We start from the raw sequence: 26,710 nt of genomic DNA, 5'->3' as shown, positions 1-26,710 counted from the left end.
TGGAGTTCCTCACTGAGGAAATGAGCTTAAAAAAATTCTTAAAGCTAGTATGCCCTGTGTTTAAATAAGACCTTTGTAAGCAATTTTGAAAAGCAGTTTTTTTTAAACATATAAACTACTAGCAAAGGAACTATTATTCATATAGTAGGGTTAATATTTCTGTAAATGTGTAATATTTACTTAATATTTTCATGTTACTGTTACCCTCACTTGTACTTATAAATAATTTTTGACTACTTTAATAAAGAGTCACATTTATCTGTATTTTCCATAGATAGTGGAGTTGGAGCGGGCATTGATTCTTATTATGAATATCTATTGAAAGCCTATGTCTTGCTTGGAGATGACAGTTTTCTGGAAAGATTTAATACAGTAAGTTGATCCAATTTTGCATTAACTTTAGAACTAATTTTCATTTGAGTGCCAGATTTTGATACTCAATTATCTGAATGACGTTCTGAAAAATAGTTATTCCTAAATGTGTAGTAGTTTTTTTGTCAGTCTTCTCTGATGATGTTAGACAGCGACAGGGTAAAAGCTGAATACATTCCCAAAATTAGTTTACAAAGTTTTATTTTCATCTTTTATCAGAAGGTTTCAGGATATGACAATAAGTAATATAATATGTAGATTTGAATTTAACTTAATATTTTACAGAGGAAAGAGTATTTATTGGAATAAAGTACTAGTTAGCTTTCTTCTTTGGATTATTTTTTTTTAATCTTGGAAGTTTGGCCTACTCCTTGATTATATCAGGTGTGCAGGGCTTTGGAAACTTGAAGAAACTAGTGATTATTAATTTCAAAAGCAGGTCTATAAGTCTTAAGTCTGGATCAGAGCCATAGTCACATTTTTAGGTGAAAGGAGTATTATTGTTTTTTGTTGTTGTTGTTTTTGTGTGTTTTTTTTGTTTTTTTGTTTTTTGCATTTTTCCGAAGCTGGAAACAGGGAGAGACAGTCAGGCAGACTCCCGCATGCGCCCGACCGGGATCCACCCGGCATGCCCACCATGGGCATCGCCATGTTGCGACCAGAGCCACTCTAGCGCCTGAGGCAGAGGCCACAGAGCCATCCTCAGCGCCCAGGCCATCTTTGCTCCAATGGAGCCTTGGCTGCGGGAGGGGAAGAGAGAGACAGAGAGGAAGGCGCGGCGGAGGGGTGAGAAGCAAATGGGCGCCTCTCCTGTGTGCCCTGGCCGGGAATCGAACCCGGGTCCTCCGCACGCTAGGCCGACGCTCTACCGCTGAGCCAACCGGCCAGGGCAGAAGGAGTATTATTGAATCTGATTGGATCACTATTGCCTGTAATTGAAGGAAACTGAAATTAATACAGTAAACTCATCAGCTATGTCACTATTCTTTTTGAAATAATCTATCATTTCTTTGCTTCCCCATTAGTTCACCCACATTACTGTGAGACAGTATGAGATAGTGGTTAAAGGTCGGCAGTTTTCTTGCCTGGGTTTTATTTAATCTGGTCACACTAATGGTTTTGTGGCTTTGGGCAAATAACTTGACACTGTTTGCTTCTTTTCCTCATCTACAAAATGTGAGCACTGGTACTATTGATAGTGTTTTGGGGAGGATTAAATGAGTTAATGCATATGGCGTGATTAAATACTAGATGAGTTAGAAAAAAAATAGTAAGAATCCTAATAAGTCATTAGTTGGATTATAACAAGATTTTTTTGAGGTGAATGAGGACAGACATATTTTTTGGTTCATTGTCATTCATTGACTAACAGCTCAAAGTATTGTTACAGTTGAGAGAAATAACTAGGAAAAGAAGATAAAAGAAGGGGAAAAGAATTTATTTTTTTAAACCATCTCTTCCTGAAATGTTGCAGATCAGTTAGTTACAGGAAACAGAACAGTGACTGTCAAGGAAAATGGTCACTCTGGGCTCCTTTTTGACCACAACAGCTCTTTCGAAGCAGCTGCAGCTTCAGTAACGGCCCAGGAAAGAGTCTTTAAGAATCTAAAAGGCAGACATAGCAGACCACAGAGTAGCAATAGTGATTAGATAGATGCATTAGTTTGGGTAGTGCTGAGCACCAGAATATTACATTAGCCAAGAAGGGCCCAACCTTCCAAGACACAAGGGAAAATGAAACCATTCTATTTGTCTAGGAGCCTGTAACTGTATTTCAAGAGGATGTAAGAGCATCTTTGGGCCACAGGGTATACTAACCGTGGACTAATCCCACAGCGTAGTCACGTTCAGATCTATTCCTCCAGACAGCTGCATATTAACTGTAATCTATATTCTGCATCAGAATTAACACGGGAGAATGAATATACAATATATTTTAGAAAAATTTTCATCTAAAGTGACTATTTACATTGTAGATTTTTTAAAGTATGAATTCAGATTTAATTTCTTTCCAGTGCTGTTTTATGAATAGCTCTTTTTTTTTATCTCCTTTCCTGAACACACATGGTGACCGTTCAGCACTACGATGCCATCATGCGGTATATCAGCCAGCCCCCGCTCCTACTCGATGTGCACATCCACAAGCCAATGCTGAATGCTCGGACTTGGATGGATGCTTTGCTTGCCTTTTTTCCAGGCCTGCAGGTAAAAAAAGCAAAAATTCTGTTTGCCTAATATTAAAGTAAAATGATTATAACTAAGTGCATTTGTGATCTCTAAAATTGAGTTACTGAACAGAGTCACATTTCAAAATTGTATTAATTGACATTTTCCTGTTTCTAAAATGATTAAAGATGAAAAAAATCAATTCATATTTTATTAGGTAATTTTGTTGTGATGTTGATTTCTAGGTCTTAAAGGGGGATATTAGACCTGCTATTGAAACTCATGAAATGTTGTATCAGGTGATTAAAAAACACAATTTTCTACCAGAGGTAAGCAAATTATCTTTGGAATTCTAATTTTCATATACTCTAAATTGCTAATTTCAAAGTAGCAAATGTTGTGTTCAGGTTGGCTATTCTTTTCATTAATTTTTTTCTGGTTATATACTTTATTTTTGGTTTATACAATATTATATATATTTTTCCTTTTCTTCATGTATTCAGAGAAGTCTATAGTAATTCTGACATTTTATTAATTTTATGTAAAAATAATTCCTAGTTAGTATTTTCTCTCTTTTTTTTTTTTTTGTATTTTTCTGAAGCTGGAAACGGGGAGAGACAGTCAGACACACTCCCGCATGCGCCCCACCGGGATCCACCCGGCACGCCCACCAGGGGCAACACTCTGCCCACCAGGGGGCAATGCTCTGCCCCTCCGGGGCATCGCTCTGCCGCGACCAGAGCCACTCTAACACCTGGGGCAGAGGCCAAGGAGCCATCCCCAGCGCCCGGGCCATCTTTGCTCCAATGGAGCCTTGGCTGCAGGAGGGGAAGAGAGAGACAGAGAGGAAGGGGGGGTGGAGAAGCAAATGGGCGCTTCTCCTATGTGCCCTGGCCGGGAATCAAACCCGGGTCTCCCGCACGCCAGGCCGATGCTCTACTGCTGAGCCAACCAGCCAGGGCTCTTTTTTTATTTTTAATTAATTAATTTATTTATTTTGCATTTTTCTGAAGTGAGAAGTGGGGAGGCAGAGAGACAAACTCCCACATGCACCTGACCAGGATCCTCCTGGCAGGCCCATTAGGGGGCGATGCTCTGCCCATCTGGGGCATTACTCCATTGCAACCGGAGCCATTCTAGTGCCTGAGGTGGAGGCCATGGAGCCATCCTCAGTGCCCAGGCCAACTTTGCTCCAATGGAGCCTTGGCTGGGGGAGGGGAAGAGAGAGACAGAGAGAAAGGAGAGGGAGAAGGGTGGAGAAGCAGATGGTCACTTCTCCTGTGTGCCCTGGCCCGGAATTGAACCCGAGACTTCCACATGCTGGGCCAATGCTCTACCACTGAGCCAACTGGCCAGGGCCCTAGTTAGTATTTCTTAATGTTTGCTAATCAATGAAATTTCACATTATTTCAGTCTAACTTTTATGTCTAGCCACCAGGGAGACCTTTTTACTATTTATTTTCTAAAGCTTTAGAAACTTGACTTTATTTTAGAAAGATGGTAAACTTCGTGTGCTTGCCAATCAGACACTCCCCCTGGGAATGTGGGGTGTGCCATCTCTTCCTCGTGCTGATTGACAGTATTCTCCCTGGTTTTTATGTATTGTTCAGTAATAAATATTCTTGCTAGCTTCATAGGGCAAGATTTTAATAACATACCTTTTGGCTTTCCAGAAATGTACCATTAAAAATTTCCAAATTCATGTATGGTCTTGTTCTGTCCCTGCTCATTCACTGCCCTCTGTGAGCTAAGCCGTCTGCCAAGTTAGAGTGCTTCCTGAAGTGCTTAATTTAGAAAGTAAAGTTTTATTAGCCTTCAGCTCAGCAGGACTAAGCATTGTAGACAGTCCATATTTACTCAGAATAAACTAAGGTTTCAACTAAATACATTGATGAAATTGTATTTGGTTCTTTCTCACTTGGGCTTTTGTTTTCCTTTAAAGCATTTGGCTCTGTTATTGACTGCATTTCAATTGAGACAAGTTTTATTTCTAAATGATGCTTTCCTTATTCCACAGAGGATTTGAGGTTATTATGAAAGAAAGCACATGCTGAAATAGAAATGTGAGAACTAGGGACTTACTAATTAAGAGAAGAAGACAGAAAGACAAGGAAAAAGAAGAAAACAGGCTTATGTGGGACCGTCAGGGCCCATGTGGTGTCATTACCCAGTTTCATAGTTTCTTCTAAACTTCCTCTTAGCCAGATGATCGTTTTAAAAATAATTGTTTTAATTGGTAAAACTAAGAGCCTTAGGAAAACTGAATTGTGATTTTAAGCAATGAAACTTTTTCATTTTATAGATGAAAATTATCAGTATTTTAATTATCTTTATGTGTTTATAATCTAATTTATGTACTACTATATATTCTAGACCAGGGTTTGGGAACCTATGGCTCGCGAGCCAGATGTGGCTCTTTTGATGGCTGCATTTGGCTTGCAGACAAATCTTTAATAAAAAAAAATAATAATGTTAAAAATATAAAACCATTCTCATGTATTACAATCCATTCATTTCCTACTGCTCATGTTCATGGTTGCGGGAGGCTGGAGCCAATCACAGCTGTCCTCCAGGACAACACCAAATTTTTATTGGATAATGCGTAATGTACACGGGTCATTGTGAGGTCAGGAAGTAAACTTCCTTCCTTTTAATCAAGTAGTCAGCTAGCTAATTGCAGAAATCCTTTTGATGAAGAAGATGGCTAAAAGAAAAAAAGATGAGTATCATACTTTTCAGCAGGAATGGACAGAGGAATTCGCCTTTGTGGAGGGAGCAGGTTCTGCAGTGTGTCTAATATGCAATGAAAAATTGCATCGATGAAACGGTCAAATATAAAGCAGCACTTTGACACACGCCATACTACATTTGCATCGAAATATCCAGCGGGGGACAGCAGGAAGAAAGCATGTCAAGAGCTACTGTGCAGAGTGCAAGCTATTCAGCAGCAACTCTGTGTTTGGACCCAACAAGGTGACTGGAATTTGGCTAGCTTTGCTGGTGCTTTAGCAATTGTGAAAAACGGAAAGCCATTCACAGATGGGGAGTATGCCAAACATTCATGCTTGATGTTGCCAATGAACTTTTTGACAATTTTTTGGATAAAGACAAGATAATCAAATGAATAAGAGACATGCCTCTGTCGGCAAGAACTGTTCACGATCGTACATACCATCATGATGGCAAATCAAATTGAGGCAACACAAGTGAAGGACATAAATGCAGCACCATTCTTTTCTCTCACTTTGGATGAGTCAACAGACGTAAGTCATATATCCTAGTTCAGCATGATTGCAAGATATGCTGTTGGTGACACACTACGTGAGGAAAGTCTTGCTGTTTTGCCTATGAAAGAGACAACAAGAGGGGAGGATTTATTCAAGTCTTTCACTGAGTTTGCTAAAGAAAAAAATCTACTGATGGATAAACTTATTTCGGTGTGTACTGATGGTGCTCTGTGCATGGTGGGGAAAAACAGAGGATTCGTAGCGCTTCTTCATGAACATGAAAAGAGACCCATCCTAAGTTTTCACTGCATCCTTCATCAGGAGGCGCTTTGTGCTCAGATGTGTGGCGAGCAGCTTGGTGAGGTGATGTCGCTGGTCATTCGGGTGGTCAACTTTATTGTTGCCCAAGCTTTAAATGATCGCCAGTTTAAAACACTGCTGGATGAAGTTGGGAATAATTATTCTGGTCTGCTTCTGCACAGCAATGTGTGTTGGTTGTCAAGAGGGAAGGTGCTCAGCCGTTTCACGGCTTGTCTGAGCGAAATTCGGATTTTTCTTGAAATGAAAAATGTCAAGCATCTTGAGTTAGCTAACACTGAGTGGCTCCTGAAGTTCTACTATCTTGTGGACATGACTGAACATCTGAACCAGCTCAATGTGAAAATGCAAGGCGTTGGAAATACAGTCTTATCCCTTCAACAAGCAGTGTTTGCATTTGAAAAACAAGCTGGAACTCTTCATCGCAGACATTGAGACAGGTCGTTTACTACACTTTGAAAAACGGGGAGAATTTAAAGATGCATGCACAGCAAGTGACCCTGCTCAACATCTTGATCTCCAGCAGCTAGCTGGCTTCACATCTAATCTCCTGCAGTCATTCAAAGCGTGCTTTGGAGAATTTTGTGAGCGCACTCATCTTTGAGTGTGCAGTGGACAGCGCCGACCTGAGTTACCTCCCCCGTGTCTCCATCAGAGATTTTGAGCTATAAGCTGCTGACCAAAAGGCCTCAGACATGTGGGCGAATAAGTTCAAGTCACTGAATGAAGATTTGGAAAGACTTGCAGGACAGCACGCAGAGTTGGCAAGCAAACACAAGTGGGGAGAAATGAAAAAACTTCAACCTGCGGACCAGCTGCTTGTCAAAACTTGGAACGCGCTTCCCGTCACATACCACACACTGCAGCATGTGAGTATTGCTGTACTGACAATGTTTGGCTCTACCTATGCATGTGAGCAGTCTTTCTCACATCTAAAGAACGTTAAGACCAATATACGATCACATTTAACGGATGTATGTCTCAACACCTGCGTGCAGCTTAACCTCACCACATATCAACCAGACTACAAAGCCATCAGCAAAACCATGCAGCACCAGAAGTTGCATTAATGGTAAGAAGTACTTTATTCATCATTGGTTAGCAACAGCATAACAATATTATTAAAAAGAATTCAGAGACTTATTGTACTTTAAAAGTGTTGGTTTTACATAAAATGCACACATTTACTTGTATTTAGTGTTAAACATATTGTATGGCTCTCACAGAATTACATTTTAAAATACGTGGCGTTCATGGCTATCTCGGCCAAAAAGGTTCCCGACCCCTGTTCTAGACCTACTTGTTTATTATTTTTAATCACTTTTTTGCCTACTTCAAATTTTTTTTTTTTTGTCCAGGCATTTACCACAGATTTCAGGGTACATTGGGCTCAACATCCTTTAAGACCAGAATTTGCAGAAAGCACCTACTTCTTGTATAAGGTAGGCTAATTTACCTCCCTTTGTGCTGTTCTAAACCCCTCCTCTCAATTCTCTGTTGTATATCTCATTATCTTATAGTAGTCACTGGGTTTTCAAAGACCTTATTTAATGTTATATGGTTGGCTATATCATGGTTCTTACTCATCTAGCTCCTGGAGTTACTAAGATGTAAGCATTGAGACCTAAGTTTTATGCCTTTTTATGTTATTTATGTAAATATTTCTTTTTAAGGAGAAATTTTATATTCTAGAGCTGCTTTCTAAAGCATGTCTCTTGTCTTCCTTTAATCAGGAAAGCTTTTGGGGCATCAGAAGTTTGATGTAAAGGCTAAGACATACAATTGAATGGCTTCCCAATCCTGAGTTTAATTCTGTAAAGCAGGTTCTGTGGCTTATTTTCAGAGCTCAGTTCTGTGTAACTGTGTCCAGTGCCTGCTGGAATGCCTGGCACCTCGTAGGTACTCAATAAATTTTGATAAATGAATGTATGGTAATATATAAGCCATATATGTATATATGTATATTCTCCTTTTTAATAGGCTACAGGAGACCCTTACTACCTTGAAGTAGGGAAAACCCTTATTGAAAATTTAAATAAATATGCTAGAGTGCCTTGTGGATTCGCTGCCATGAAGGATGTTCGTACTGGAAGTCATGAGGACAGGTAAAACAGCTCCTGAAAATACAAGTATTGGTTAGAACTCAGATACACTTAATGCTTTTACAGAGGGTGTTTGAAGATGCAAACCTTCGTTTGTTGTGTTTATACTTTAAAACTCTTAAATAGGCTCATTGTTTAAATTGTTTGAAAAGTTTATATTTTTATCATAGGGCCTGGCGTATAGTAGATGCTCAAATGATTTTTATTCTTTTTTTTTTTTTTTTTGTATTTTTCTGAAGCTGGAAATGGGGAGGCAGTCTGACAGACTCCCGCATGCGCCCGACCGGGATCCACCCGGCATGCTCACCAGGGGGCAATGCTCTGCCCATCCGGGGCGTCGCTCTATCGCGACCAGAGCCACTCTAGCGCCTGGGGCAGAGGCCAAGGAGCCATCTTTTGCTCCAGTGGAGCCTCGGCTGCGGGAGGGGAAGAGAGAGACAGAGAGGAAGGAGAGGGGGAGGGGTGGAGAAGCAGATAGGCGCTTCTCCTGTGTGCCCTGGCCAGGAATCGAACCCGGGACTCTTGCACGCCAGGCCGACGCTCTACCACTGAGCCAACCGGCCAGGGCCTCAAATGATTTTTAAAAGGATGAATAAATGATTGTTAATTTTCAGAATCTTGATATTAGGAATATTAGGAATATTGAGGTTTTTTTCTCCTTTGTTAATAGCTTTTTTATATTGTATAAAATGTTAGAAATTATCAAGGTGATGATGAATGATCTGGATTATGATTTGTGTTCAGACAAGAATTCCTCAAAAAGAGAACAGTGGTTTATGTGTGTATTCTTGTTCTGTGTCTGATTTGGAGAGCTGGGCAGGACCATTGCAGTTTGTTCCATTGGCTACTAGGTTGCTATAGATGGCACTAAGTATTCAAGATATAAAAAGGCATGCTTTGGTTAATGATACTGACTAGCATTCCAGTTATCCGAGATCACTTCTCTGGTTATTTTAACTGTTAGAACATAGCAACACATCCTTAAAAGAACAATAAAGATTGTTTGTCCATTTGGTTAGCAAATGTTCATTCCACAGATGTTTGCCAAGGTGTCTTATTTGCCAGAGTTACACTAGTTTTTGAGGACTAATGAAATGGAAACATGTCTTTTCTGTCATTGAATTGCCGAGGACAGGCAGAATAACAGGCTTTTTAAACATTGTGTAATTGCCACAAAACATGTTAAAGGACATGAAGTACAAATTGGGATGTGATCGTCACTGAAAGGTTTGGAGGATCCTATGTCATTATATGAGCAAGAATTAGAAGAAAGTGGTAGAAGGAATTCGGGCAGGGGACTAGAGGCAGGTGCAACACGGCACTTGTCTACTCAGAGCTGTCCCTTCGTCCTTCACTCAGAGCATGTAGATAAGAATGACTTAGGCCTGGAACCCCCTTTCCAGAGCACAGCTGATGGGTGAGAAATGGATAGTTTCTGAAAGGAAGCATACAGATGACAGACAACAAGTAATGAAAGTGGGTAGCCTGCACATTCATCTAACATTTATTGACTGCTTCCTACATCCCAGGCACTCTTCTAGCTAAGCACTTCTGATGCTTAACTCATTTGATGTTTACAAAAACCTTCTGATGTATAATTTCTTTATAATTCTCATTTTATAGATGAAGAAACCAAAGCTCAGAGAGGTTAGGGGACTTTCCCAAGGTCACACAGTCAGTAAGGTTGAGTCAATTCTAAACAAGGCATATTGGCTTTTCACTACAGTACTAATTAATCACTTACTGTATTTCAACCACTGCACTTAAACTTGAGGATGGAAACGTAAATTAGAGTCAGTCCCTGTCCTCTCGTGACTTACAGTCAGCGAAGAAAATAGGTGTGTAAAGGCTGAGTCACAACCACATAGTGGAAGCTGCAGTAGAGAGGAGTAGCAGTGAGGAATTACAGAGGAAGCCATGATTCCCTCTGTTTAGAGAGTTCCAGTTTTCCAAGTGTAATTCCTTTCTTTGTTCCCCCCACTGAGTATGTCTTATATGACATTGTTTCTGGACCCCTTACACTGCCTTTGCTCCATTCTGATTGTGTTCCAGTGTTTAATGTGTCTCTTAAAATATCACATCCAGACTTAGCCGTACCCGAGAGATGCCTGGCACCACAGCACAGTTACCATCTGGGTTCAGGCTTGAGATTGTGCCTTGCTGAGGCCGATGGGCTCACTCTCTGCAGTGGGACCACTGCTTCGTGACTTCACTCCTGGCAGGGTGCACGCTGCTGCATTGGGCCCAGCCTCAGCTTGAGAACTACCAATTTCCCTAATACTGTGCTGTTAGATGTACTTTAGATTTTTTAGCAGCTGTTTTATGTTCAACTTACAGTGAACTTTGTGGCCAGTTGGCCTTAGATACTTAACTTTCCACCAGGCTTTGAGCAACCGACTTTTTTTTTTTTTTTTTAAACCTGTAAACTTAGAACTTTCTACTTATCCCACCAATATAATGTGTCCGTAAAGTCATGGTGCACTTTCGACCGGTCACAGGAAAGCAACAAAAGAAGGTTGAAATGTGAAATCTGCACCAAATAAAAGGAAAACTCTCCCAGTTTTATACCTATTCAGTGCAGTTCAATGTGGGCTCACACACAGATTTTTTAGGGCTCCTTAGGTAGCTATCCCGTGTAGCTTCTACAGACTTATCACTGACTGATAGCCTACCAGAATGGGGTTTCTCCACCAAACTGCCAGTTTCCTTCAACTGCTTATCCTACCAAGTAATGTTATTCCTATGTGGTGGCACTTCGTTATAAACGTGCCGATATTCACATTGCACTTTGGTCATGGATTCGAATTTAGCGAGCCACAGAACACCCTGAACTTTCCTCTGTACCATCTGCATCTCGACTGGCATGGCTGTGGGCTGCTCCGCTATATACATGGTGTTACGTCATCATCTGCACATGTGCGCATGCTGCCACATCATCCTACAGAAACTGGGAGGGTTTTCCTTTTATTTGGTGCAGATTTCACATTTCTGTCTTTTGTTGCTTTCCTGTGACTGGTCTAAAGTGCACCATGACTTTACGGACACACTGTATTTCATATTTTGTTTTATTTTGTGTATCTGTCTTTAGATCAAAGGAGAGCTTGAATCTTAACCTCAGCCATCTAATGTATTAGCTAAGCCACCTGTTTTTAGTGAGCTGCAGATTAGATAAGCATGCCTTAAAAATTTTCCACCTACATTTTTGGGAAGAATGCTGGCTAGGACCACGACTTCATGGTGTGGCACTTGAGAGTGTCCTGTGACCAGCTCTGTGCATCTGGCTCTGTGACCTCCCTGCACACCTGTCCATGCTGTCATCTGGCTCACCAGTATCCACACATGCACTGGCTCCCAGATGGAAGCATCTATTTTCCTGATAGTGGCTGATCACCGGAAAGAATTTAAATGGCAAAAAGAATATTTGATAAATAGTCTTGCATCGGGGTGACACTAGAATCTATGTAAACACAAATTAAATAAAAAAAATAGTCTTGCAGACATTTTTAATGCCTTGCCTATGTGTTTACATTTGTGTACATGTTTATTGTTTTTTAATACAGATTAGATAGATAAGATACCCAACTTGCTAGCTTTACACAACTCATATGTAGTGATCTTACCATGTCTTTTCCAAGTGTTTTGTAATCAATTGTAGGGTTTGTCAAAAATCAACATCCTGCTCACAAGTCTCCAGTGCTCAAGCTAGCATTCGCTCATGATAATAACTGTCAGTCCTCCAGAAAGTATAAAATTATTGTAAGTGTACTGCAGGTTGACAAAGAAGTATTTTATCTGTTCTATAAAGATTAACATCTAACATGTTCAAAAAGGTTTTGAAGCATGACAGGTGAGTTGTCCCAAAGTAAAACATCATGTATATGTAGAAAAATTATGGTAGCTCTGTTTTTGAGCTCATCAATATGCCAGGTGCTATTCTAAGTCATGGACATACAGCATCTCGTTTATTTAGTCTTTACACTAGTGTTAAGTGTGTAATGATGACATTCTGTACAGAAGAAGAAACTGAAGCTCATAGTTCGTATATAATGTCCCCGTGGTTACACAGCTGGTGGAAGGTCTTTTCTATTTCCAAAGCCCACGTCTTTACCGCTATGTTCCACGGCCTCTCCACTTTATTCTTTAGTAATGTTGTTTAAATTTGCATTCAATTTATTAAATGTTTATTGAGTGCCTACAGTGTGCCAGGAATGGTGCTTGGCAAGAGGTGTGAAACTTTGCAACCTGTCCAGTAAACTACAAGTTACTCATTACTGCCAAGAACTTGGATGCCTTGGGAGGTGGCAATTGAATTCAAGTTCATGTTTCAGTAACTCTATCTAACAACCGTACTCTTTCCTGCCGCTTTAAATTTTATTAAAGCTTTTAAATATTGCTTATTAAAACATCATAACATTAGTTTGTAAGGTCACATATTTTTATCCCCTTAATTTTTTCATATTCCCTTCTTGACAGATATTTAAATATTTACAAAAGTTATACTCCATGTGATTTTGTATTATACTTTTTTAATGCAACTTTTGGTAAATGATTCCTTTGCCTTTAAAGCCTTCTTGTTTATCACTTAAATGGCTGAATAATAACTGCTATCAAAATTGTATTACTTCAGACCCTGGCCAGTTGGCTCAGGGGTAGAGCGTTGGCCTGGCGTGCAGGAGTCCCGGGTTCGATTCCCGGCCAGGGCACACAGGAGAGGCGCCCATCTGCTCCTCCACCCCTCCCCCTCTCCTTCCTCTTTGTCTCTCTCTTCCCCTCCCGCAGCCAAGGCTCCATTGGAGCAAAGTTGGCCCGGGCGCTGAAGATGGCTCTATGGCCTCTGCCTCAGGCGCTAGAGTGGCCCTGGTTGCAACAGAGCAACGCCCCGGATGGACAGAGCATTGCCCCCTGGTGGGCATGCTGGGTGGATCCCGGTTGGGTGCATGTGGGAGTCTGTCTGACTGCCTCCCCATTTCCAGCATCAGGGGAAAAAAAAAATTGTATTACTTCAAAAATATTGTAGTACTTCAAAAAAATTTATTACTTCATTTCATTCAATTAATATTAATTAAAGATGACATGGTTCTCAGTAGTGAAGTTTATCTTCACTACTTCCTGGCTCTTGGTTCTCTATAGAAGACATGGAAAACCCTCCCTCATTGGAAGGCCAGTAGGAAAATGTTATTTGCAGTATTGGCAAAATTTAGTGTTACCTGTGTGGTAGGCAGGTACACTGGTCTTTTTATTTCTCTGGAAAATACTTGGGTCAAGGCTGTTACCCTAGGAATTAGATATAGTCTATAGTTCTTTGTACATCTAAATTGGTGTAAGTAGATCTGTTGGCCTAGACTGGCTTTCAGATAGTTGGCATTTGGTTATTTTTATATTCTTACATTTACTTGTGACCTCTTATTTTAGAATGGATTCTTTCTTCTTGGCTGAAATGTTTAAATATCTTTACCTGTTGTTTGCGGATAAAGAAGATATTATTTTTGACATTGAAGATTACATATTCACAACAGAAGCTCATCTGTTACCTCTGTGGCTTTCTACTACAAATCAAACCACTGCTAAGAAGAACACAGTAGGTTACGTTTTGAATCAGATGTCTTATTTTCTTTATTACTTCTCTGTGTTTCTTTTACTTTTCCAAGTGAAAAGTAATCCGTGACTAGAATTCAATAAATTTAGTATGGTAGGAGGAAAAGTACACTGTGTTTTCTTATTTTGTTTTATTGCATCCTGTATACACTTATATTTTATTTAGTATTTCCTTTCAACAAGCTAAAATGTTAAGTAAAATAATTAATGACATTCTTTTATATTGTAGACTTCGGAATATACAGAACTGGATGACAGTAATTTTGATTGGACTTGTCCAAATACTCAGATTCTTTTCCCTAATGATCCCCTGTATGCTCAGAGCATTCGTGAACCCTTAAAAAATGTGGTGGATAAGAGCTGTCCCAGAGGCATCATCAGAGTGTAAGATGTCTTATTTTACGTTTGTTAAGATCAAAGTGATTCTTAGTAAATGGCAGAGAACATAAGGGACATATCACAGTAGACATTTGCTTAGACCAAAAATATTGAAGTATGTAGTTATCGCTGATTAAAATAAAAATTAGTATAGTTATTGAAAATTTTATACTACAGTGTCTTTATTATTATGGAAAATTTTCTTTTTATCTTTTGTTTAATGAACTAAGTAATTGTTAGTGGGCAGTATATAATAGTTTTTAACTTGTGTAGCTCATTTTTATACAAAATAGTTCCATCAAATATTTCCAGATGTCTCCTAGATATAGAAAATATTTTTCCTTTTACATATATTTTTGTGCAATGCCAATATAGTGTTTTTCTTTTATTTTTTTTTAAGGTAACTTATTGGTTGTTAAATAAAATTTTTGCCTTAATGAGTTTATTTTCTTCTGAATAGTTAAATTAGAATGGCCATCACTAGGAAATTAAAATAAAAATTTTAAGTGAATGTTATCATTCAGTGATGTAACTATTGTTTTACTTTTAAAATATGGAAAGAAAAATTTGTTTTTTGAGGAAGAAATCAGTAGTAAAAAATCCCGAAACCAACCTATTCTGTACTTTTAAATGGTTATAATTCTCTTGACTAATACTACCTTACTGATAATATACATGATTTTATAATTGTAAAACATTATATTTAAAAGCTATACCACTTATTAATAATCTAAGTTATAAATATGCAAATGCCTGTTTTCAATTTCATTTTCACTAGTTCTGAAACAAGCAGTTTGCAAGTATCTAACATTATTTTTATTTGCTTTATGTTTTTCCCCATTTCTGACTTGTAGTTTTTTAAGCCTTGCCTGTAATTACTTTTAGCAGAGAGGAGAGTTTCAGGAGTGGAGCTAAACCCCCTCTGAGAGCCAGAGATTTCATGGCCACTAACCCTGAGCATTTAGAAATCTTGAAGAAGATGGGGGTGAGTTTGATTCACCTGAAAGATGGGAGAGTCCAGTTGGTTCAACATGCAATCCAAGTAAGACATTGGTGTACTAATTAGCTCCAACTCTGCCCTTTTTGGTCTCATTGGCTTAAATAAGATATGATATTGGGCTTTTAACAAACTTTTAATGTATGGTTTAAAGTTAGAGAACACAATTTCAGGACTTGGAAGTATATTGGAAAGCTATCTAATTCAACCCCTTCATAGTATAGATTAAATCACAGCAAGGTTGTATAATTTGCCTAAGTTAATAAAATCAGTTGTAGGACTCAAGGCTAAGTTTTCTGTTCTTAGTCCCTTGTCTTTCCACTATTTTTATTTAGAGCATAATCTTAAAAGGTAGTAGTTTTAATATTTATAGCTATATTTTACATTATTTTAGTTTCCAAAGAGCTACTGAATCTAATTATTTTATTCACTATAGCAGTGAAAATTTGCACTTATTTGTTTATGTCCAGAAAAGATAATTTCTTTGGGGGAAATTTTTATTGATTTTTGCTTTAGAAGTTTTTGTAACATGAGGTCTTTAAATTATTCACCATATTAGTACATTAATCCTGAGAAAACTACAGTTTGTTAAATAATTTCAACCTAGAACCATAATGAGGTATAATTCAAACTTCCCACAGTCTTATCCCCCCCCCAGATTTGATTCTCATCTCTGTTCTTGCCACATCCATTCTTTCTTAAGGAATATTCTGCCTGCTTCCTTATGTTTCAGTCACCCTCACTCAGTAGTGGGAGTGACATCCAGTGACATTGCTTTCAACAGCAACAGAATTGCCACCAGTGGCCCCTTAATCCTTATATGATTGAACCTTTCTGTAACTGTTGACTGACCCCTTTGTACTGTGTCCTTTTCTTGGCTTCCAGGGCACTCCAGTAGCACATACCTTTCCACGTCTCTGTCCGTGCCTTTGGGGCCCTCTTGCCCGGCACGACCACTCAACGTAGGCACTGGCAGAGAGTCTGGGGCACACTCGTCTCTCTGGTCGTTTCTGTGGTCTCATCTGTTTCCACAAGCCCGCTGTCATCCTTGTACACTTGATTTCGTAGACATACACGTGTAACCCTGATCTGAACTTGACTCCTCAGCGAGGACCAGCTTGGATGCACCTGTCGTAGGTTCTGCCTCCCCGTCTCGGTGTCTGTGCAGGCCTGAGTCCTCTTGCCCCACCCCCACTGCGGTCCATCTCGCATCCTTTTTGTTCTGTCTCAGTAAACCCTGTCGCCATCCTCTCAGTCACCGAAGCTAGGAATCTCAGGCTAGACCTGCACTTCTCTGTCTCTTGCTTCTCTCTGTCCTCCTCTAGCTGCTAGCCCCTACCAGTCCCATCAACTTGTCCTGTAAAGTGTCAGGAAGCATCTGTTTTCTACTATAGTCAGGCCCTCTGTGAAGACTCATTCCGATTCATTCTAAGTATTTTCCAGGCCCACACTGGCACAGGTGGTCGTTTCCTTGTCCACTCTCCCACTTGAAAAGTTCAGTGTAGCTAAAATTACATGTCTCTCTCTAGATACGGACTTCTTCAAGTAAACGACTGTCTCCCCAGTATCTAGTTAAGTACTGGATTATAATAGTTTCTTTTTTTTTTTTTTTTTTTTTCTGAAGCTGGAAACGGGGAGGCAGTCAGACAGACTCCCACATATGCCCAACCGAGATCCACCTGGCACGCCCACCAGGGGGCGATGCTCTGCCCATCCGGGGCGTCGCTCTGTCATGACCAGAGCCACTCTAGTGCCTGGGGCAGAGGCCAAGGAGCCATCCCCAGCGCCCGGGCCATCTTTGCTCCAATGGAGCCTCGGCTGCGGGAGGGGAAGAGAGAGACAGAGAGGAAGGAGGGGGGGGGGGGTGGAGAAGCAGACGGGTGCCTCTCCTGTGTGCCCTGGCCGGGAATCGAACCCTGGACTCCCACACGCCAGGCTGACGCTCTACCACCAAGCCAACCGGCTAGGGCCAATAGTTTCTTGATAAATATGTTTTGAATTTAATCTTGTGTTGGTTCATAATTTCAAAGAAAGGAAGTATGGATCAGGTCTGAGGTTTACTCCTTGAAAGGGGAAACAGTGGAGACAACAAGCAGAGTGAGCATTTGATCCTTGGGTAGAAGTCAGTTCTCAGTTTGTATCAAAAGTGGCTTATAGCCTGACCTATGGTGGCGCAGTGGATAAAGCGTCGACCTGGAAATGCTGAGGTCACCGGTTCGAAACCCTGGGTTGCCTGGTCAAGGTACATATGGGAGTTGATGCTTCCAGCTCCTCCCCCCTTCTCTCTCTCTGTCTCTCTCTCTCCTCTCTCTCCTCTCTCTCCCTCTCTGTCTCTCTCTCTCCCTCTCTCTCTCCTCTCTAAAAATGAATAAATAAAATTTAAAAAAAAAGTGGCTTATAGAACAGTGAGAAGATACTGTGCCCTGGCCGGTTGGCTCAGTGGTAGAGCGTCGGCCTGGCGTGCGGGGGACCCGGGTTCGATTCCCGGCCAGGGCACATAGGAGAAGCGCCCATTTGCTTCTCCACTCCATCCCCCTCCTTCTTCTCTGTCTCTCTCTTCCCCTCCCGCAGCCAAGGCTCCATTGGAGCAAAGATGGCCCCGGCGCTGGGGATGGCTCCTTGGCCTCTGCCCCAGGCGCTAGAGTGGCTCTGGTCGTGGCAGAGCTATGCCCCGGAGGGGCAGAGCATCGCCCCCTGGTAGGCAGAGCGTTGCCCCTGGTGGGCGTGCCGGGTGGATCCCGGTCGGGCGCATGCGGGAGTCTGTCTGACTGTCTCTCCCGTTTCCAGCTTCAGAAAAACACACACACACACAAAAAAGAAGATACTGTAATTTTCAGAAAATATTTCCAGAATTTTTTTAGGGCAAATCAGGTCATAAATATTTGGTAAGGACCAAAACCTTTAGAGTAGAAACTATAGTTGCAGTAGTACTTAAGAAATCAAAAAGTTAAATGTTTCAAAAAAAAAAAAAAAGCTGTACATTTCCAGGAAGAATAAAATGATCCATTTTTTTCCTAGGCTGCTAGTTCAATTGATGCTGAAGACGGGTTGAGGTTCATGCAGGAGATGATTGAATTGTCAAGTCAGCAACAGAAAGAGCAGCAGCTGCCTCCGCGAGCTGTGCAAATTATTTCCCACCCGTTTTTTGGCAGGGTAGTGCTGACCGCGGGGCCCGCTCAGTTTGGGCTGGATCTGTCCAAACACAAAGAGGTGTGTGTATGCATAGCATGCTTGTTGAGATTGAGTTAAAAATATTGTTTAAGCATTGTCTGATTTCTTAGTCTCTTTTCTAATCTATTAACCTAAATATTTAAACCTAAATATTCAACCTTCCAGAATAAAACAAAGTTAAAAGCATAATTTGAAAATTTTGAGTCATAATTTGTCTATGCAATATGTTTATAGATTTTAACTTAAAACATTGTTCAGACATTGTCCAATTTTTGGTCTGTAGTGCCTTGAATTTTGACCTAAAATGGTTTTCAGATGTTTAAATGACTAGAACCTTTTTCTGAACACAAATCTGACTTGGAGTCTCGCTGCCGAGTGCTCCGTGGTGCTGAGAGCGGCAGAGTCGCAGCTCCACTGGGCAGACTGGGGCGACCACTGGGTTAGTTGGTCCTCTCAGTTTTCACCTAGGAAATGATCTGCATAGTCAAACAGTTCACAAGTTCTTCAGACTAACCGGTTACAGAGCTTGAACCAGAACCCAAGAATCCTGACAACCTAAAGACAATGCTCTTTGAACTCTACTACCCCTAATTTAGACTAATTCTATGCATATCTTAAAGCTATGTAGATATATAGATTGATTCATCCATTTGACAACTCTTTGAGTCCCTACCATATCTAAGAACGATTTTAGATGTTTGCTGTCTATCAGGTTTACAAAACCAGTGAAGGCCCATGCCCTCCCTCACTGGTTTATATTCTAAAGGAATACCAGTATTATTACATTTTTACACTAACATCTTTCAAATCAGTTTTCTGGTGGCTTTAATTTTTTTAGGAAGAAGACCTGCTAGCAGATTCACGTAGACTAAATTGTTTTTTTTTCTCTTTGAAAACATTTTCTGGTTACCAATTATAGCGGTTCCCAGCTGTTGTAAATGTGGGTGTGGGTGTGTCATGAATCTGCCTACAGGCTCCAACTTTACCACTAACATGGTGTCTGAGAGCAAATTAACCTGAGTCTCAGTTTTCTCATATGTAAAATGAAATATCTTTGTCATTTCATTCAGGGTTGTTATAAAGGTCAGGTTTAGTAATTTATGTAAAAATGCTTTATAAACTGCAAAGCACAATAGAAATATTGGTTGCATACTTGATACACAAAATGTTCATAACATAAGTTCATGCTAAATATAGATTGGATATGTTGTTATTAGTAAAGAAATGAGGTCTAAAACTCTAGATATTGAATTGTGTTTAATGACTAGATAGTGATTTGCAGAGATAAAAGAATATTTAAGTCACTTTTATTTCCGACAGACAAGAGGATTTGTTGCAAGCAGTAAACCATACAATGGCTGTTCAGAGCTAACAAACCCCGAGGCTGTGATGGGGAAAATTGCTTTGATACAAAGAGGACAGTGCATGTTTGCAGAGAAGGCACGCAACATCCAGAATGCTGGGGCCATCGGGGGCATTGTTATTGGTAAGTCTGTTGACTAAAAGGAGGTGATTTTAAGGTATTTTCCAGAGTTGTATTAAAAAGTTTGTAGTATTTTCACTTTACTAGGTGGCATAATACGTAGGTTATCCAGTGACTCTCTTAATAATTTCTATAGTTCTCATAATCTTTTCTTTTTTTTTTGTGATGTGATTTTTTTTATTATTAAATTTAATGCAGTGACATTGATAAATCAGGGTACATATGTTGAGAGAAAACATCTCCAGATTATTTTGACATTTGATTGTGCTGTATACCCCTCCTCCAAAGTCAGATTGTCTTCTGTCACCTTCTATCTGGTTTTCTTTGTGCCCCTCCCCTCCCCCACTCCCTCTCTCCTTCCTCGCCCCATACCCCCTCCCCCTACCCCACCACCCCCATAGCCATCACTGTCTTTTTTTTTTTTTTTCTGAAGCTGGAAACGGGGAGAGACAGTCAGACAGACCCCCGCATGCGCCCGACCAGGATCCACCCGGCTCGCCCACCAGGGGCGACGCTCTGCCCACCAGGGGGCGATGCTCTGTCCCTCCGGGGTGTCACTCTGTTGCGACCAGAGCCACTCTAGCGCCTGGGGCAAAGGCCAAGGAGCCATCCCCAGCGCCCGGGCCATCTTTGCTCCAATGGAGCCTCGGCTGCGGGAAGGGAAGAGAGAGACAGAGAGGAAGGAGGGGGACATGGAGAAGCAAATGGACGCTTCTCCTATGTGCCCTGGCCGGGAATCGAACCCGGGTCCCCCGCACGCCAGGCCGACACTCTACCGCTGAGCCAACCGGCCAGGGCCGCCATCACATTCTTGTTCATGTCTCTGAGTCTCATTTTTATGTCCCATCTATGTATGGATTCATATAGTTCTTAGTTTTTTCTGATTTACTTATTTCACTCCGTATACTGTTATCAAGGTCTATCCATGTTATTGTAAATGATCCGATGTCATCATTTCTTATGGCTGAGTAGTATTCCATAGTATATATGTACCAAAGCTTTTTAATCCACTCGTCCTCTGATGGACACTTGGGCTGTTTCCAGATCTTCGCTATTGTGAACAATGCTGCCACAAACATGGGGGTGCATTTCTCCTTTTGGAGCTGTTCTATGGTGTTCTTGGGGTATATTCCTAAAAGTGGGATAGCTGGGTCAAAAGGCAGTTCGATTTTCAGTTTTTTGAGGAATCTCCATACTGTTTTCCACAGTGGCTGCACCAGACTGCATTCCCACCAGCAGTGCAGGAGGGTTCCCTTTTCTCCACATCCTCGCCAGCACTTATTCTGTGTTGTTTTGTTGATGAGCGCCATTCTGGCTGGTGTGAGGTGATATCTCATTGTGGTTTTAATTTGCACTTCTCTAATGACTAGTGATGTTGAGCATTTTTTCATATGCCTATTGGCCATCTGTATGTCCTCTTTGGAGAAGTGTCTATTCATTTCTTTTTCCCATTTTTTGATTGGATTGTTTGTCTTCCTGGTGTTGAGATTTACAAGTTCTTTATAAATTTTGGTTATTAACCCCTTATCAGACGTATTGTTAAATATGTTCTCCCATTGTGTAGTTTGTCTTTTTATTGTGTTCTTATTGTCTTTAGCTGTGCAAAAGCTTTTTAGTTTGATATAGTCCCATTTGTTTATCCTGTCTTTTATTTCACTTCCCCGTGGAGATAAATCAGCAAATATATTGCTCCGAGAGATGTCGGAGAGCTTACTGCCTATGTTTTCTTCTAAAATGCTTATGGTTTCACGGCCTACATTTAAGTCTTTTATCCATTTTGAGTTTATTTTTGTGAGTGGTGTAAGCTGGTGATCTAGTTTCATTTTTTTGCAGGTAGCTGTCCAATTTTCCCAACACCATTTGTTAAAGAGGCTGTCTTTACTCCATTGTATTTCCTTACCTCCTTTGTCAAATATCAGTTGTCCATAGAGCTGTGGGTTTATTTCTGGGTTCTCTGTTCTGTTCCATTGATCTATGCCTGTTCTTATGCCAGTACCAGGCTGTTTTGAGTACAATGGCTTTGTAGTATAACTTGATATCAGGAAGTGTGATACCTCCCACTTTATTCTTCTTTTTTAAGATTGCTGAGGCTATTCGTGTTCTTTTTTGGTTCCATATAAATTTTTGGAATATGTGATCTATATCTTTGAAGTATGTCATTGGTATTTTAATTGGTCTTGCATTGAATTTATAGATTGCTTTGGGTAATATAGACATTTTAATGATGTTTATTCTTCCTAACTATGAGCACGGTATATATGCTTCCAATTGTTTGTATCTTCCTTGATTTCTTTTATCAATGCTTTGTAATTTTCTGAGTACAAGTCTTTAGTCTCCTTGGTTAAGTTTACTCTTAGGTACTTTATTTTTTTTGGTTATAATAGTGAAGGGGATTGTTTTCTTAATTTCTCTTTCTGACCATTGTTGGTGTATAAAAATGCCTCTGATTTCTGAGTATTAATTTTATATCCTGCCACTTTGCTGAATTCATTTATCAGGTCCAGTAGTTTTTTGACTGAAACCTTAGGATTTTCTATATACAATATCATATCATCTGCAAATAATGATAGTTTTACTTCTTCTTTTCCAACTTGAATGCCTTTTATTTCTTCTTCTTGTCTGATTGCTGTGGCTAGGACTTCCAGGACCATGTTAAATAAGAGTGGTGAAAGGGGGCACCCCTGCCTTGTTCCTGATCTTAAGGGTATTGCTTTTAATTTTTGCTCATTTAGTATGATGTTGGCTGTGGGTTTCTCATAGATGGCTTTTATCATGTTGAGATATGTTCCCTGTATTCCCACTTTGCTGAGAGTTTTGATCATGAATGGGTGTTGGATTTTATCAAATGCTTTTTCTGCATCTATTGAAATTATCATATGGTTTTTCTCCTTCTTTTTGTTTATGTGATGAATCACATTGATTGATTTATGAATATTGTACCAGCCTTGCCTCCCCAGAATAAATCCCACTTGATCATGGTGTATGATTTTTTCCATATATTGTTGGATCCGGTTTGCTAATATTTTGTTGAGGATTTTAGTATCTATAGTCATTAGAGATATTGGCCTATAACTTTCTTTTTTTGTGTACTCCTTGCCTGGTTTTGGAATCAGAATTATGCTCGCCTCATAAAAGGAGCTTGGAAGTCTTCCTTCCTCTTGAATTTTTTGAAATAGTTTGAGAAGGATAGGAGTTAGTTCTTCTTTGAATATTTGGTAGAATTCAATTGTGAAGCCATCAGGCCCCGGACTTTTCTTTGTTGTGAGTTTTTTGATAACTGTTTCCATCTCATTTGGTGTAATCGGTCTGTTTAGGTTTTCTGATTCTTCCAGATTGATTTTTGGAAGATTGTATGTTTCAAGGAATTTGTCCATTTCATCTAGGTTGTCTAGTTTTTTGGCATAGAGTTCTTCATAGTATTTTCTTACAATATTTTGTATTTCTGTTGTGTCAGTTGTTATTTCTCCACTCTCATTTCTAATTTTATTTATTTGAGTCCTCTCTCTTTTTCTTGATGAGTCTAGTTAAAGGTTCATCAGTCTTGTTTACCTTTTCAAAGTACCAGCTTCTAGTTTCATTGATCCTCTGTATTGTTTCTTTAGCCTCTATGTCATTTATTTCTGCTCTGATCTTTATTATTTCCTTCCTTCTACCACATTTGGGCTTTACTTGCTGTTCTTTTTCTATTTCTTTTAGATGCAGGGTTAAGTTGTTTATTTGAGCTTTTTCTAGCTTCTTAAAGTGTGCCTGTAGTGCTATGAACTTCCCTCTCAGGACTGCTTTTGCTGTGTCCCATAAATTTTGAGTTGTTGTATGCTCATTGTCATTTGTTTCTAGGAATTTTTTTATTTCTTCTTTGATCTCATTCTTAATCCATTCGTTATTTAACAACCTGCTACTTAGTTTCCATGTGTTTGAGAATTTTTGAGCTTTTTTTGTTGTGGTTCATTTCTAGTTTCATGCCGTTGTGATTGGAAAAAGTGCTTGATATGATTTCAATCTTCTTAAATTTGTTGAGACCACTTTTGTGCCCTAACATGTGGTCTATCCTAGAGAATGTACCATGAGCACTTGAAAAGAATGTATATTCTGCTGCTGTAGGGTGAAAGGTTCTGAAGATATCTATTAAATCGAGTTGATCTAGTGTGTCCAATAAGTCTGTTTCTTTGTTAATATTCTTTCTTGAGGATCTATCTAGTGATGTTAGTGGGGTATTGAAATCCCCTACTATTATAGTATTGCTGTTGATCTCGCCCTTTAAATCCATCAAAGTCTGCTTTATATATATTAGGTGCATAAATATTTATAATAGTTATATCTTCCTGTTGGATTACTCCCTTTATCATTATGTAGTGGCCTTCTTTATCTCTTACTATATCCTTTGTTTTAAAGTCCAATTTGTCTGATATAAGTATTGCTACCCCAGCTTTTTTTTCATTTCCATGAAATATTTTTTTTCCATCCTTTTACCTTCAATCTATGTGTATCTTTTGTTCTAAGGTGTGTCTCTTGTAGACAGCATATGCACAGGTCCTGTTTTCTTATACACGCAGCTACCCTATGTCTTTTGATTGGATCATTTAATCCATTTACATTTATGGTTATTATTGATATGTAGTTGTTTATTGCCATTTTATTCTTTAAAGCTGTATTCCTTTTTTGCTATATTCTTTTCCCACTTTGATCTGTTTACAACAGGCCCCTTAACATTTCCTGTAGCTTTGGTTTGGTTGTAATGAATTCTTTGAGTTGCTTTTGTCTGGGAATCTTTTTATTTCTCCTTCGATTTTAAATGATAGCCTTGCTGGATAAAGTAGTCTTGGTTGTAGGTTCTTGTTCTGCATTACTTTGAATATTTCTTGCCATTCCCTTCTGGCCTCAAGTGTTTCTGTTGAGAAGTCTGATGTCACCTTATGGGGGTTCCTTTGTAGGTGATAGCTTTTTTTTCTCTTGCAGCTTTTAATATTTTCTCTTTATCGCTTAGCTTTGGTATTTTAATTATGATGTGTCTTGGTGTAGGTTTCTTTGGGTTTCTCTTTAATGGAGTCCTCTGTGCTTCTTGAACTTGTGAGAGTTTCTCCTGCATTAATTTAGGGAAGTTTTCAGCTATGATATGATTGAACAAAGTCTCTATCCCTTGTTCTTTTTCTTCTTCTTAAGGAACCCCTATGATGCGGATGTTATTTCTCTTCATGTTGTCACAGAGCTCTCTAAGAGTTTCCTCAGACTTTTTGAGTCTCTTTTCTTTTTTCTTCTCTGCTTTCATGCCTTCATTCCAGTTGTCCTCCAACTCGCTGATTTGATCCTCAGCTCTGTCTATCCTGTTTTTAATTCCTTCCATTGTGGTCTTTATTTCTGATATTGTATTTGTCATCTTCGACTGATTCTTTTTTATACTTGCTATTTCTTTATTTAGGTGTTCATAATGACCATCCATTGTTGTTCTAAGATCCCTAAGCATCCTTACAATCATTATTTTGAACTCCGCATCTGGAAGTTTGATTATTTCCATATCACTCATTTCATCTCCTGAAGCTTTCTCTTGTGGTTTCATTTGGATTGCACTTTTTTGTCTTCTCATTGTCTGTGTTTGGGTGTTTTGTTTGTAGAGTTGGTTGAGTCTAGGCTTGGTGTTGTCTGCCTCCAGTTTTCAGTTGTGTTATTTCTAGGTCTTCTTAGGTTGGTATCAGCTATTATTTGTGATCCACTTTCGGATTTGGACAGCTTTGAAATCTTGATTTGTTTGTTTTCTTAACAGATGATAGTCCTGTTTACTGATCTCAGCAGGGGGCTTCCTTGAAACTGTATCCAGGAATGCGATGGGTGTAACTTGAGACTCTGAAGGCCTCTTTAGCCAACTAATCTCTCTGGGGGCAGGGTGTTTTCTCAGCTTCAGTAGGGGGAGGTGTATCTCAGATCTCCATGAAACCTAAGTTACTGCCTCTCCTCCCCACATCTTGTTTTCAGCTGTATCTTGTTGCGCTGATTGGAACTGGAGAGATGTCTGGAGATCTCTGATCCGGAAGCAATTCAGTACTGTTTTGTGGAAGGATCAGTCCCTCCCCAAGCTATGGCCGCCTCCAGCATGGATGAGTCAGCTTTTTTAGGTCGTCTCCTGCATTCCTTAGCCCCTCACAGTCTTTCCCTCTCTCTCTCCTTTCCACTTGGGAGATAAACTGGTCTTTTCAACACACCTCGCTCCCTGGTCGCCAGGCAAGTGGCTGTGAGCAATATTTTCTGCTCTTTTCCCTGGAGTGAGATCCCCTCTGGGCTCTCAGCCTCACCCCCTCCCTCCGTTCCTGTAAGCAGAGGAGATTCAGGCGCTCTCTACCAGGTTTGTTGTGGCTTCTTCTTTGCTCCTTGGTTTTTGAGAGCTGTTCTTGTAGTCCGGAGTTGGTTTTTCACGCTGATTTTTCCTAAATTGATTTGTATTCCAGTTTGGTGGTGAGAGCTGGGCGTCTGTGCGTCCGCCTACTCTGCTGCCACCTTCAGGTTTCTCATAATCTTTTTTGAAAGTTAAGATTTGGGTTTCTATATACATATTACTACCAGTCAGATACTTAGAGAGAGGTGTGACGGTGGGAAAATGGATAAGAAAGTGTGCCCACGATATCCAGAGGCCCCTAAGGGCAAGAATTACGTCCTGCCACCTCCAGGGGGAGCCATTGAATTTACCCATTCCACCACAGAAACCCAGGCATTGGAGTCAGGCCTGGGGAGTGCCCCGAATCACGGTGTCCCGTTGGTCTGGCTTTGTTTCTCTGTTCATTCAGCAGAATAGTCTTTGAGCTCCAGTGAAAATAGTAATAAATGTCTTTTAGGTGGTTATAAGGTTTGAAGATAACATATGTAAATTTTCTTAGCATAATAGCTGACATATCATAGGTATAAGCGCTAGTTG

General features: G+C 40.0%; 1 protein-coding gene and 1 non-coding gene across 3 annotated transcripts in view; one reads left to right on the top strand and one right to left on the bottom strand.

Annotated features, from left to right (window-relative positions):
- Nucleotides 1–26,710, top strand: part of EDEM3 (ER degradation enhancing alpha-mannosidase like protein 3) — a 66,501-nt gene that overhangs the window by 28,907 nt on the left and 10,884 nt on the right. Inside the window, exons 9-18 of one of the 2 annotated variants that reach the window (XM_066361714.1) lie at nt 275–372; nt 2,452–2,577; nt 2,784–2,867; nt 7,442–7,525; nt 8,064–8,188; nt 13,598–13,763; nt 14,010–14,164; nt 15,047–15,200; nt 18,174–18,365; nt 19,647–19,812. In XM_066361714.1, coding sequence (XP_066217811.1) covers nt 275–372; nt 2,452–2,577; nt 2,784–2,867; nt 7,442–7,525; nt 8,064–8,188; nt 13,598–13,763; nt 14,010–14,164; nt 15,047–15,200; nt 18,174–18,365; nt 19,647–19,812 — 1,350 coding nt within the window. Of the gene's footprint in view, nt 1–274; nt 373–2,451; nt 2,578–2,783; nt 2,868–7,441; nt 7,526–8,063; nt 8,189–13,597; nt 13,764–14,009; nt 14,165–15,043; nt 15,201–18,173; nt 18,366–19,646; nt 19,813–26,710 lie in introns of both variants that reach the window. The other variant, XM_066361713.1, reaches the window with a different exon arrangement.
- On the bottom strand, nt 1,821–1,959 carry LOC136396023 (small nucleolar RNA SNORA16B/SNORA16A family). Its single transcript, XR_010749457.1, has one exon. It is a non-coding gene; the product is annotated as a small nucleolar RNA SNORA16B/SNORA16A family (small nucleolar RNA).

The sequence above is a fragment of the Saccopteryx leptura genome, chromosome 2 (assembly GCF_036850995.1).
Source record: "Saccopteryx leptura isolate mSacLep1 chromosome 2, mSacLep1_pri_phased_curated, whole genome shotgun sequence".
Taxonomy (NCBI): Eukaryota; Metazoa; Chordata; class Mammalia; order Chiroptera; family Emballonuridae; genus Saccopteryx; species Saccopteryx leptura.
This window is presented reverse-complemented; position numbering and strand designations above follow the sequence as displayed.